Raw genomic sequence first — 13,162 nt, 5'->3', positions numbered from 1 at the left:
CCTGCGCCTCCCCTTTAAGGCCCCGCCCATTATCTGTCCGCCGACGCGGCCCTGCGCCTCCCCTTTAAGGCCCCGCGGGCGGGGCGCGCGGGCGGTGACGCGGCGGTGACGCGCCGTGACGCGGCGGAAGGGGCGGGGCGCGGCGCGATGGCGGAGCTGGACCTGCTGGGCTCCATCCTCAGCGCCATGGAGCGGCCGCCCGGGCTCGGCGACCAGGAGACGCGGCGCCGCGCGCGAGGTCAGGGGTCGCGGGGGCGGGGCCGGGGCGGGGGGGGCCGGGAGCGGGAGCCCACAACGCCCCGCCCCTCCCCGCGCGCCGCTTGGCCCCGCCCCCCGGGACAGGGCCCCGCCCCCGGCACTAAGCCCCGCCCTGGAGCCCCGCCCCCCGCGCGCCCCTTGGCCCCGCCCCCGGGATAGGGTCCCGCCCTGGAGCCCCGCCCCCGGCACTAAGCCCCTCCCCCCCGGGACAGAGCCGCGCCCTGGAGCCCCGCCCACCCCCGCGCGCCCCTTGGCCCCGCACCCCGGGACAGGGCCCCGCCCTGGAGCCCCGCCCCCGGGACAGAGCCCCGCCCCCCCGCGCGCCCCTTGGCCCCGCCCCCCGGGACAGGGCCCCGCCCTGGAGCCCCGCCCCCGGCACTAAGCCCCTCCCCCCGGGACAGAGCCGCGCCCTGGAGCCCCGCCCACCCCCGCGCGCCCCTTGGCCCCGCACCCCGGGACAGGGCCCCGCCCTGGAACCCCGCCCCCGGCACTAAGCCCCGCCCCCGGGACAGAGCCCCGCCCCCCCGCGCGCCCCTTGGCCCCGCCCCCCGGGACAGGGCCCCCCGGGACAGAGCCCCGCCCCCCGGCACTAAGCCCCGCCCCCCGGGACAGAGCCCCGCGCCCCTTGGCCCCGCCCCCCGGGACAGAGCCCCGCCCTGGAGCCCCGCCCCCCGGGATAGAGCCCCGCCCCCTGGGACAGAGCCCCGCCCTGGAGCCCCGTGGCCCCACCCCTAGCCTCTGAGCTCCCCCCCCCGCCCTGCAGCCCAGTACACCATGGCCCTGCCCCCGCCCCCAGGGAGCTCTTTCCCTCACCCCCCACCCCGTAACCACATGGCCCTGACCCAGGGGGAGGGGCGCTGTAGAGACCGGGCTATAACTAGATACGGGGGTGGGGGAGGGGCGCTGTAGAGACCAGGCTATAAATAGTCGTAGCGGTGGGGGAGGGGCACGCTGTACAGACCGGGGTGAGGGAGGGGCGTTGTACAGACCGGGCTATAAATAGACGCAGGGGTGAGGGAGGGGCGCTGTACAGACCGGGCTATAAATAGACACGGGGATGGGGGAGGGGCGCTGTACAGACCGGGCTATAAATAGTCGTAGCGGTGGGGGAGGGGCGCGCTGTACTGACCGGGCTATAACTAGACGCAGGGGTGGGGGAGGGGCGTTGTACAGACCGGGCTATAACTAGACACGGGGATGGGGGAGGGGTGCTGTACAGACCGGGCTATAAATAGTCGTAGCGGTGGGGGAGGGGCGCGCTGTACAGACCGGGCTATAAATAGACGCAGGGGTGGGGGAGGGGCGCTGTACAGACCGGGCTATAAATAGTCGTAGCGGTGGGGGAGGGGCGCGCTGTACAGACCGGGCTATAACTAGACGCAGGGGTGGGGGAGGGGCGCTGTACAGACCGGGGTATACACAGACACCGACCCGCCTGGGGCTCGCGCTCAGGCCGGCAGCGCTGAAGGTTCCCGGCTCTGCGCCGACCCCAGTGTCCTCCGGCACCAGGACCCCCCTGCGGAGCCGGCGTCAGGCCCAGGACCCCGCCGGTCGCTACAGGGGGGCCTTACGGACTGAGCCACACCGGGGAGACACACCCAGCCCTGCCCCGCCATGGGGCCGGAGCTCCTAGCATCCTCAGGGGACCCCGCGCCCCCCCAGAGGCCAGGGAAGGGGGGAAGGGCACGTCTGCGAGGGCACCCAAAGGAGAGAACCCAGGCGTCCCGGCTCCCAGCCCCCCTGCTCTGACCCACGCGACCCTGAGCGGCGGATTCTCTCGCCCCGGCAGAACAAGCCGCCCGGCTGAAGAAGCTGCAGGAGCAGGAGAAGCGGCAGAAGGTGGAGTTCAGGAAGAGGGTGAGTGACCCACAGAGGCGGCCGTAGGGCCGGGTGGGAGCCGGCGCCCCCCCGAGGGGCCAGGCCCCGTGCCCCATTCCCCGCCCCCCTGAGCCGTCCCTTCCGTGTCCCCTGGCAGATGGAGAAGGACGTGTCTGATTTCATCCAGGACCCCGCGCAGACCAAAAAGAAATTCCAGCCCATGAACAAGCTTGAGCGCAGCATCCTGTGAGCCTCCCGGGGTGGGGGGCCGCATGTGGGGTTTGGGGTATCTCAGCGCCGGGCGGGGGGTCCCCGGGTCCCCGGCCGCCCCGCCCCGGAGGTGGGCGCGTCTCGGCCCCGGGCGGGGGGTCCCCCAGAGGTGGGCGCGTCTCGGCCCCGGGCGGAGGGTCCCCCAGAGGTGGGCGCGTCTCGGCGCCGGGCGGGGGGTCCCCCAGAGGTGGGCGCGTCTCGGCCCCGGGCGGAGGGTCCCCCAGAGGTGGGCGCGTCTCGGCCCCGGGCGGGGGGGTCCCCCAGAGGTGGGCGCGTCTCGGCCCCGGGCGGGGGGTCCCCCAGAGGTGGGCGCGTCTCGGCGCCGGGCGGGGGGTCCCCCAGAGGTGGGCGCGTCTCGGCCCCGGGCGGGGGGTCCCCGGGTTGCCCCCCGCCCCACCCCGGAGGTGGGCGCGTCTCGGCCCCGGGCGGGGGGTCCCCGGGTCCAGCCCGGGAACGTTTGCTCCGTGTGTCAATGAGTGTCGTGTCCCCCCTCGCGCGCGGTCCAGGCATGACGTGGTGGAAGTGGCCGGCCTGACGTCCTTCTCCTTCGGTGACGACGAGGAGAGTCGTTACGTCATGATCTTCAAAAAGGTGAGCGACCCCCCCTGCCCCCACATCCTGTCCTCCCGGAGCCGGGGAGAGAACCCAGGAGTCCTGGCCCCCAGCCCCCCCTGCTCTAACCCCCCAGCCCCCGCTCCCCTCCCAGAGCCAGGGAAAGAACCCAGGAGTCCTGACTCCCAGCCCCCCTGCTCTAACCCCCCAGCCCCCGCTCCCCTCCCAGAGCCAGGGAGAGAACCCAGGAGTCCTGGCCCCCAGCACCCCCTGCTCTAACCCCCCAGCCCCCGCTCCCCTCCCGGAGCCGGGGAGAGAACCCAGGAGTCCTGTTGCCCTCGCGGTGTGGGGCTGGGGCCAGTGCTGGGGTGGGGGCAGCGTGCGGGAAGCTCTTGGGGCCGTGGGGTGTCTCATGCTCTGCCCCCCGCCTCCCAGGAGTTCGCCCCGTCGGACGAGGAGCTGGAGGCCTATCGCTGTGGGGAGGAATGGGACCCACAGCGGGCCGAGGAGAAACGCCGCCTCAAGGTGTGTGGGGCCCCCCCCAGGCTCTGCTGGCCCCAGGGCTGGGGGGGATCTTGGTGGGCTGGGGCATCTCTCTCCCTGTCTCCCTTTGGGTGGGCAGGACTGGGGGGGGGGTCGTCCTCATGGGCGGGGCCAAGGTGTTGCCTCCCTCTCTGTAGGGGGCGGGGCATACCAGCACGGGTGGGCGGGGCTGGGGGCGTGTCCCCGTCCCATCTCACACACCCCCCATTGTGCCCCTGCCCCCCCCAGGAGCGGGCTCAGAGGGAGGCGGAGCAAGAGGCGCTGAGGGGCCCCGCCGTGGTGAACCCCAACACCGACTACAAGGACAAATACAGTCACCTCATCGGCAAGGAGGCCGCCAAGGACGCCGCCCACACCATGCAGGCCAACAAGGCCTACGGCTGCGGTGAGCGCCGGCCCGGACGCCTGGGTTCTCTCCCCGGCTCTGGGAGGGGGGTGGGGGCTGGGGGGTTAGAGCAGGGGGGAGCTGGGAGCCAGGACGCCTGGGTTCTCTCCCCGGCTCTGGGAGGGGGGTGGGGGCTGGGGGGTTAGAGCAGGGGGGAGCTGGGAGCCAGGACTCCTGGGTTCTCTCCCCGGCTCTGGGAGGGGGGTGGGGGCTGGGGGGTTAGAGCAGGGGGGAGCTGGGAGCCAGGACTCCTGGGTTCTCTCCCCGGCTCTGGGAGGGGGGTGGGGGCTGGGGGGTTAGAGCAGGGGGGGCTGGGAGCCGGGACTCCTGGGTTCTCTCCCCGGCTCTGGGAGGGGAGTGGGGGCTGGTGGGTTAGAGCCGGGGGGGCTGGGAGCCAGGACTCCTGGGTTCACACCCCCGCTCTCCCGTCCAGTTCCCGTGGCCAACAAGCGGGACACGCGCTCCATCGAGGAGGCCATGAACGAGATCCGGGCGAAGAAGCGGCTGCGGCAGAGCGAGGACGAGGGGCCGGGCGGGGCTGGGACCTCCTAGTGCTGCCGGGGGGGGTGGGGGGGAGCAGATCGCAGGGAATGACCCCAAACCTGCTGCTGTGTGTGAACCTTGCTTGGGGCATCCCGGCCGCCGAGGGGGGGCTGCTGTGCCCCCACGTGCCCAGGTTACCCCCCCTCCCTCTGTATTTACCCACTAGCCTAGGAGAGTTTTTAGGATTTCAGTGTGTGGGGGGGTATTTTAAGTGATTTGTTTGGAATTGTTTTTTCTCTCTAGTTGTGGGGGGGAGGGGAGAGTCTATTTTTGGGGTGTGTTGGGACTGGGGGGGGCGAGAGGCGGGGAATAGAGATCTGGGTGCAGTGTCGCCTTCCCCCACCAGAGGGCGCCTGGGGCCTCAGAGCAGGCTGCAGCATCCCACTGCTGCCACCAGAGGGCACTGCTCATATGAGGGGGGTCCCCCAAACGTCTGACCTCCCCCACCCTTGGGGAAATTAGCCTGTCCTTGAGGGGGAGGAAAGGGGCTGGGACCCCTGCAGGGGGGGATCCCTGCCTGGGAAGGGGGGGCTGTGTGGGGTAATTTTAACCTGTTCTCCTTGCTGGGAGCTGGAGGCCCCTCAGCTAATTGGTGGGGTCGGGGGGGGGGGGAATTTGCTCGTTATTTAAGTGTAAATAGAATCAATCTCCAGCCCCCGAGCTCTGAGCGGGGGGCAGCCAGATCCCTCCCCAGCCTCCTAGCAATGTGTTGTGGGGTACATGTCCCCCCCCCCAGTGTGTGGTAATGGGGGGGGCTGCAGGAGCAGCGGTATCACCCCAATAAACCTGTCTCTGTTGAATCACGATCAGCCCGCCTCCTCCTGCCGGGGTGGGGTTTTGGAGCGACTCGGTGTGAGCGGGGCTGGGAGTCGCTGTGTGTCAGGGGCCCTGTACCGCACCCACCGGCGATTCCCCATCCCGCCCGCGGCACTGGGTCCAGCCGGGGTCAGGCTGCCAGGGGTCTCTACAGCAGCCATTGGGATGGGAACAGTCACGGTGGGAGACCCCCCCGGACCCCCTCGCTACATCCACTGCTCCCTTGGGGGGGCAGAACCTCACTGTCACTCTGACCTCCCCCCTTACATCCCCCTCCCCGCGCAGGGGAGAGAACCCAAGAGTCCTGGCTCCCAGCCCCCCCGTTCTTACCCACCAGGCGCCCCACAAGCGAGGATTGAACCCAGGCGTCCTGGCCCCCAGGAAAGAACCACACCGAGCCGCTGTCTGTCCAGGTGCCTTTATTCAGAGCCCGGCCCCAGAGATGCCGCAGGACGATGGGGCTGGACCCAGTGTCGCCGGTGCTCGCTGGTCACTTCGCGCTGCCCTGGGGGGAGCCCCGGTGGCAAGGGTCCAGGCCGGGCCCCATCCCTCCAGTGCCACCCCCACCGTGGGGCAGGGCCGTGCCGACGCTGGGGGGCGCGGACGAGGGGCTCACTTGGCACGAGGGTTCCTGAACTTGCGTCCTGCAAAGTGAGCTTTGTCGCCCAGGGCCTCCTCGATCCTGGGGGGAGACAGGGAAGGGGGTGAGCTCGGGGGGGGGGGTTTCAGATGGGGGGACCCTGTGCCCCATTTGCTGCCCCCCTGAGCCCGCCAGGCCCCGCCCTGGGGCCGGAGGGGGAGCCGGCACCCCCCAGAGGGCACAGGCCCCTGGGGCCATTCCCTGCCCCCCTGAGCCTGCCAGGCCCCGCCCTGGGGCCGGGGGGGAGCCGGTGCCCCCCAGAGGGCACAGGCCCCTGGGGCCATTCCCTGCCCCCCTGAGCCCGCCAGGCCCCGCCCTGGGGCCGGAGGGGGAGCCGGCGCCCCCCAGAGGGCACAGGCCCCTGGGGCCATTCCCTGCCCCCCTGAGCCCGCCAGGCCCCGCCCTGGGACCGGGGGGGGGAGCCGGCGCCCCCCAGAGGGCACAGGCCCCTGGGGCCATTCCCTGCCCCCCTGAGCCCGCCAGGCCCCGCCCTGGGGCCGGGGGGGGAGCCGGCGCCCCCCAGAGGGCACAGGCCCCTGGGGCCATTCCCTGCCCCCCTGAGCCCGCCAGGCCCCGCCCTGGGGCCGGGGGGGGAGCCGGCGCCCCCCAGAGGGGACAGGCCCCAGCCCGTTACCTCATCAGCTGATTGTATTTAGCCAGGCGCTCGGATCGGCAGGGGGCTCCAGTCTTGATCTGTGGGGAGAGGTAGAGCCGGGGTTAGGGGCTTGGGGCGGCTGTGGGGGGTGCAGGGGAAGGGGGTGCAGCCCCCCCGCTGCTCACCTGCCCTGTGCAGAGCCCCACCACCAGGTCCGCGATGAAGGTGTCTTCGGTCTCCCCGGAGCGGTGACTGACCATCACCCCCCAGCCGTTGCTCTGGGCCAGCTTGCACCTGGGAGGGGGAACCGGGGGGAGGAGGGTGTCTGTGGGTGCTGCTGTGCGGGGGGGGGGATCCAAATCTAACCCCATCCCCCCCCACGCGCAGAGAGAGAACCCGGGCGTCCGGGCTCCCAGCCCCCCCCCCCCCCCCGCTCCAACCCACCAGCCCCCACTCCCCGAGCCAGGGCGAGAACCCAGGCGTCCTGGCCCCCACAGGCCCCGTCCCGTCCCCCCCCGGCAGCTCACGCCTGGATGGACTCGGTGACGGAGCCGATCTGGTTGACTTTGAGCAGGAGACAGTTGCAGGCCTTCAGCTCCACGGCCTTCTGGATGCGCTTGGGGTTCGTCACCGTCAGGTCGTCCCCCACGATCTGGATGGGCACCTGGGTCAGGAACCTCCGCCAGGTCTCCCAGTCGTCCTGGTCGAAGGGGTCCTCGATGGAGACCACTGGGGGGGCAGGCAGAGGGTTGGAGCCAGCCCCCCGAGCGGGGACAGGCCCCCGCCCCGTTCCCCGCCCCGGGGGCGAGCCAGGACAGGCCCCTCACCGGGGTAATTCTTGATGAAGCTCTGGTACAGCTCGCCCAGCTTCTCCCCGCTGATGTGGCGGGCGGGGTCGTCGGGGGATTTGAAGTCCAGGTCGTACTTCCCGCCGCGGAAGAACTCGGAGGCGGCGACGTCCATCCCGATCACCACCTTGTCGGGGTACCCGGCCTTCTCGATGGCCGACTTCAGCAGCTCCAGCGCTGGGGAGGAGACGAACGGGCGACGGGTCGGCCCTGGAGACGCACGTGGGGTGCCCTGCCCCAGAGGTGGGCGCGTCTCGGCCCCGGCTTGGGGGTCCCTGGGTCACCAGCCGCCCCGCCCCAGAGGTGGGCGCGTCTCGGCCCCCGGGTTGGGGGTCCCTGGGTCACCAGCCGCCCCGCCCCAGAGGTGGGCGCGTCTCAGCGCCGGGCAAGGGGTCCCCAGGTCACTCACCGCCCCGCCCCAGAGGTGGCTGCGTCTCAGCCCCGGCTTGGGGGTCCCTGGGTCACCAGCCGCCCCGCCCCAGAGGTGGCTGCATATCTGCGCCAGACGGGGTGTCCCCAGGTCACCCACCGCCCTGCCCCAGAGGTGGCCGCCTTTCGGCACCGGGTGGGGGGGGGGTCCCTGGGTCACCGGCCACTCCACCCCAGAGGTGGCCGCGTCTCGGCGCCAGGGTCCCTGTAGACCGTGACCTTTCCTGGCCCAGCAACGCTCACCATGCTCCCTGCGGCTCCGGTTACCAGCAGCTGCACTAATTATGGCTGCGACCTTTGGCGAGGGAATCGGGGGCTGAGATGAAAACCCAGCCTGAGAAAGTCTTGAAATGCAACCGCAGGCCTATAAGTAGCTGTTCCCCCCTTCCTGTCAATCTGCAGCCAGGGAGTGGAGTGGGAGGGAACCCAGGCGTCCTGGCTCCCAGCCCCCGCTGCTCTCACCCACCAGCCCCCGCTCCCCTCCCAGAGCCGGGGAGGGAACCCAGGGGTCCGGTACCTTCGTTGTTCTCCAGGATGTTGGGGGCGAAGCCGCCTTCGTCCCCCACGTTGGTGGCGTCCTTGCCGTACTTGGCCTTGATGACGGACTTCAGGTTGTGGTAGACCTCGGCCCCGATGCGCATGGCCTCCTTGAAACTGGCGGCCCCCACCGGCAGGATCATGAACTCCTGCATGGCCAGCTTGTTCCCCGCGTGGGAGCCCCCGTTGATCACATTGAACGCCTGCCGGGGGAGGAGGGACAGCGTAGAACCCAGGCGTCCTGGTCCCCAGGTGCCGCTGAACCCCACTCTCCTCCCAGAGCCACAGAGAGAACCCAGGAGTCCTGGCTCCCAGCCCCCACTGCTCTAACCCACTAGCCCCCACTCCCCTCCCAGAGCCGGGGAGAGAACCCAGGAGTCCTGGCTCCCAGTCCCCACTGCTCTAACCCACTAGCCCCCACTCCCCTCCCAGAGCCGGGGAGATAACCCAGGAGTCCTGGCTCCCAGCCCCCCCTGCTCTAACCACTAGCCCCCACTCCCCTCCCAGAGCCGGGGAGAGAACCCAGGAGTCCTGGCTCCCAGCGCCCCCTGCTCTGACCCACCAGCCCCCACTCCCCTCCCAGAGCCGGGGAGAGAACCCAGGAGTCCTGGCTCCCAGCCCCCCCCTGCTCTAACCACTAGCCCCCGCTCCCCTCCCAGAGCCGGGGAGAGAACCCAGGAGTCCTGGCTCCCAGCGCCCCCTGCTCTGACCCACCAGCCCCCACTCCCCTCCCAGAGCCGGGGAGAGAACCCAGGAGTCCTGGCTCCCAGCCCCCCCCTGCTCTAACCACTAGCCCCCGCTCCCCTCCCAGAGCCGGGGAGAGAACCCAGGAGTCCTGCCTCCCAGCCCCCCCTCCCCTCCTAGAGGAACCCCGGCGTCCAGGGGCTCTCACCGGGACAGGCAGGATGAGCTCAGCGTTGCCAGCCAGGTCGGCGATGTGGCGGTAGAGGGGCACCCCCTTTTCCGCGGCCCCAGCCTTACACACCGCCAGAGATACCCCCAGGATGGCATTGGCCCCAAACTTGGCTGTGGGGGGAGACAGATAAGATTAGCACCCCCACGACAGTCAGGTAACAGGGAGGGATCAGCAGGGGGTGGGGAAGGGGTGGGCTGCAGTTTGGTGAGGGGGCTGGAGGTGAAGGGGCCAGAGGGGGAGTTGGGGGCTGGCAGAGGGTCGGTGGCGATGTCTCTCACTCACATTTGTTCTCTGTCCCATCCAGGTCGATCATGAGTTTGTCGATTTTCTCCTGCTCCACAACACTGAGTTTCTGGGATGCGGTGGGGAGGGAGGAACAGTGGGGGGGGTCACACAGGCACCATGGGCAGCTCTGCCCCTCACATCCCCATCCAGGACACCTCACCCCACTGCCTCCCCTACTCTGCCAGGCGCCAGCCCCCCACACACCACCCTATACACAGCCTATTGTACCCAGGGACCCCCCACAATATATCTAGCCCCCTTCCCCAGCTAACCCCACTCCTGAGCCTCCCTCTAATACCCAGATATGCCCTCCCCAGGAACCCCCATGTCCTCTGGGCCTCCCCCCATAGCCAGGTACCCTCTGGTACCCCCCCACAGTCAGGTACCCCTCCATGCCTGTGTACTGCCCAGACCCCCAATACATGAGTACTCCCTACAGGCGTGAGCGGGCGGTGGTTACCTTCTCCAGGAGGGCCGGCACAATGATTTTGTTGATATTTTCAACAGCCTTCAGCACCCCTGGGGGGAGAAGGACAGAGATGTCGTACCCAGCTGGTCTCTATGGCCCCACCCTCTACCCCAGTGCCCCCGCATCCATCCCAGCTGTCTGCCTGGGCCATAGTCATTTAGACAAGCCCAGATTTCCATGGGATGTCCTAGGAGTTCATTTTAGGAGATCGAGAGCTTTAATTAAATTAAATAACTACATTCTAACGAACTAACAAACCACCCAAGAATGCGCCAACCAGCACTTTTATCCAGCCAATGAGCCAACCAGCCAATTAAATCAGTTAACCAATGAATGAACTGGTCAACCCAACCAACCAGTAACCTCTCAGACAACCAGCCAATGAAGCTCTCAGTCAAGACTACCAACCGGTCAACCAATCAACCTCATAGCTAGCCAACAAACCAGTCAGCCACCCAATGAACATCTCAACCAACCAGCCAATGAACCAGTCAACCAGCCAATCAACCTCACAGCTAACCCTATCCACCAACCAGCCGACGAAACTCCCAGCCAATGAGCCAATCCTAGCAACCCCCCGGCCAATCAACCTCACAGCCAGCCAACAAACCAGTAAGCCACCCAATGAACTCTCAGCCAACCAGCCAGCCCTACCAACCAACGAACCAGTCAACCAGCCAATGAACATCTCAGCCAACCACCCAGCCCTACCAACCAACCAGTCAATGAACCAGTCAACCAGCCAATGAACATCTCAGCCAACGCTACCAACCAACCAACCACCCAACCCTACCAACCAACCAGTCAATGAACCAGTCAACCAGCCAAACAACCAGCCAACGCTACCAACCAGTCAATGAACTGGTCAACCAGCCAATCAATCTCACAGCCACCCTATCCACCAACCAGCCAACGAAACTCCCAGCCAACGAGCCAATCCTAGCAACCAACCAGCCAACAAACCGCTCAACCAGTCAATCAACCTCGCAGTCAACCCCTACCAACCAACCAGTCAATGAACCTCTTGGCCAACTAGCCAACCCTACCTACCAACCAACCAGTCAATGAACCTCTCGGCCACCCCTATGAACAAGGCAAGAAACCCATCCCTGAATCCATGGGCCGTTCCCAGGGGCTTGTGCCAGCAACTCCCACTGGGGTGACTGGAAGCGCCCCCCCCCCGACCCCAATATGGGTTCAAGCCTTTTATCACCTCTGGGCATTTGTCCAGCAAGCGGCCGCACCTTGAACTAACCCGGCCCTCACTTTGGATGGAGGGGAGTGGGGGTGGAGGGCAGGGTGTGCGGGGAGGGAGGACAAATCTTCCCGCCCCCGGTTAGCATCAACCCCCCTCCCCCGAGGGCCCCTCACCTTTGCCCAGGTATCGGGACTTGTCCCCGTCCCGCAGCTCCAGAGCCTCATAGATGCCGGTGGAGGCACCGCTTGGGACAGCGGCCCGGAAACGACCTGCGGGGGGGAAGAAGTAGAGGGAGTAACTAACATGGGGTTCCCCCTACAACCAGGAGAGCCTGACCCCCCACCAGCCCCCCCATCCTGTCTTGGGGATCCCCCTGAACCCCAGCCTTGGGATTACCCACCTTGTCCCCACGGGAATCCCCCCACACACACATACCCAAGCCCTCCCCACACATGTGCACCCCAGCCCACTCCTCCCTCTCCACACCCCAGTCCTCCCTCGCCCCCCCGACGCACCCTTGGCCGTGTGCAGATCCACCTCAACCGTGGGGTTCCCACGGGAGTCCAGGATCTCACGGGCGTAGATCTTCTGGATGGACATGGCTGGCGGGAGAAAAACAGAGGGGTGGCAGGGGCCTCGGAAAAGCACATGCCCCAGGCTTGTCCCCCCTTCCACAGCCACCCCCTCCCAGAGCCGGGGAGAGAACCCAGGAGTCCTGGCTCCCAGCCCACCCTGCTCAAACGCACCAGCCCCCACTCCCCTCCCAGAGCCCGGGCGGAGGTGTGGGGGGCAGAACCCAGGAGTCCTGGCTCCTAGTCCCACCCACCGTGGACCCACTGTCCAATCTGGAGCAGGTCTGAGCCTTTTAACATTCACACCACCACACCCACACCCTGGGCAGCTGCCAGGGTTAAAAATAGACTCACGTACACCCGGAGGCTGGCCACTGGAGGAAGAGGTCACCCCATCCCCCTGATAGCGGGGAGCCTGCAGCTGGGGCCCACACAGGGCCAGACCCTGGCCTCCCCTACCCCAGCCCTGCCGGCGCCCCTCACTCCCGACCCACAGCCCCCTGCTAGCCCAGCCCTGCCCCCCCCAAGCCCTGCCGGCGCCCCTCACTCCCGACCTGCAGCCCCCTGCCAGCCCAGCCCTGGGTTCCCCCCAGCTCTGCCGGGTGCCCCTCACTCCCGACCTGCAGCCCCCTGCCAGCCCAGCCCTGGGTTTCCCCCCAGCTCTGCCGGTTGCCCCCTCACTCCCGACCCGCAGCCCCCTCTAGCCCTGGGCTCCCCGCAGCTCTGCCGGTGCCCCTCACTCCCGACCCGCAGCCCCTGTTAGCCCCGCCCTGCCCCCCCAGTCCCGCCGGTGCCCCTCACTCCCGACCCGTAGCCCCCTGCTAGCCCAGCCCTGTCCCCCCCAGCCCTGCCGGTGCCCCTCACTCCCGACCCGCAGCCCCTGCCAGCCCAGCCCTGCCCCCTGCAGCCTCGCTGGTGCCCCCCACTCCTGCCCCTCCAAAGGGGCAGTGGACCAGAGGGGAGGGTCCTGGCCCTGGCACTCACTTGCTGGGATCTCGTCTCCGGTGGTGGCTGTCAGGGGGGTGGGCAGCTGACAGTGCCCAGGCAGTGGCTGCCCCCTCCCTTTTATACCCAAGGTCCCCGGCATCCTCCGCCCACCCAGGGCCAGTTAGGGACTGTCTGTAAGTGCCCTGCCCGTGTCGGGACAGGCCAACCCCAGACGGGCCATTGGCACCTGCACAAATATGTGGCTCCGTGAAAGAGATCCCAAGCATCCCTCACGCACAGCACCACCCCTCCCAGAGCCGGGGAGAGAACCCAGGAGTCCTGGCTCCCAGCCCCCCCTGCTCTGACCCACCAGCCCCCACTCCCCTCCCAGAGCTGGGGAGAGAACCCAGGAGTCCTGGCTCCCAGCCCCCCTGCTCTGACCCACCAGCCCCCACTCCCCTCCCAGAGCCGGGGAGAGAACCCAGGAGTCCTGGCTCCCAGCCCCCCTGCTCTGACCCACCAGCCCCCCACTCCCCTCCCAGAGCTGGTGAGAGAACCCAG

At 68.6% G+C, this 13,162-nt stretch overlaps 2 protein-coding genes across 2 annotated transcripts; one reads left to right on the top strand and one right to left on the bottom strand.

Moving 5' to 3' along the window:
- The first annotated feature begins 102 nt into the window (after window positions 1–102).
- On the top strand, window positions 103–4,393 carry SPAG7 (sperm associated antigen 7). The gene is made up of 7 exons (XM_073326527.2): window positions 103–238; window positions 2,048–2,115; window positions 2,234–2,322; window positions 2,853–2,937; window positions 3,334–3,423; window positions 3,670–3,826; window positions 4,260–4,393. The coding sequence occupies exons 1-7, from the start codon at window positions 148–150 to the stop codon at window positions 4,376–4,378; spliced, it is 699 nt and encodes a 232-aa protein (XP_073182628.1). The 5' UTR covers window positions 103–147; the 3' UTR covers window positions 4,379–4,393.
- A 1,196-nt stretch (window positions 4,394–5,589) lies between these two features.
- ENO3 (enolase 3) lies at window positions 5,590–12,893 on the bottom strand. The gene is made up of 12 exons (XM_078850992.1): window positions 12,659–12,893; window positions 11,618–11,704; window positions 11,276–11,371; window positions 9,896–9,954; window positions 9,433–9,502; window positions 9,127–9,260; window positions 8,215–8,437; window positions 7,248–7,445; window positions 6,948–7,149; window positions 6,606–6,714; window positions 6,460–6,518; window positions 5,590–5,867 (listed from the first exon to the last, which is right to left on the bottom strand). Exons 1-12 carry the CDS (start codon window positions 12,759–12,761, stop codon window positions 5,798–5,800), a joined length of 1,410 nt encoding a protein of 469 aa, XP_078707118.1. The 5' UTR covers window positions 12,762–12,893; the 3' UTR covers window positions 5,590–5,797.
- Window positions 12,894–13,162: the final 269 nt, after the last annotated feature.

This window comes from Lepidochelys kempii, chromosome 28, assembly GCF_965140285.1.
Source record: "Lepidochelys kempii isolate rLepKem1 chromosome 28, rLepKem1.hap1, whole genome shotgun sequence".
Classification (NCBI taxonomy): Eukaryota; Metazoa; Chordata; order Testudines; family Cheloniidae; genus Lepidochelys; species Lepidochelys kempii.
Note: the sequence above shows the minus strand (reverse complement) of the source record. Positions and strands in the feature narration are given on the sequence as shown.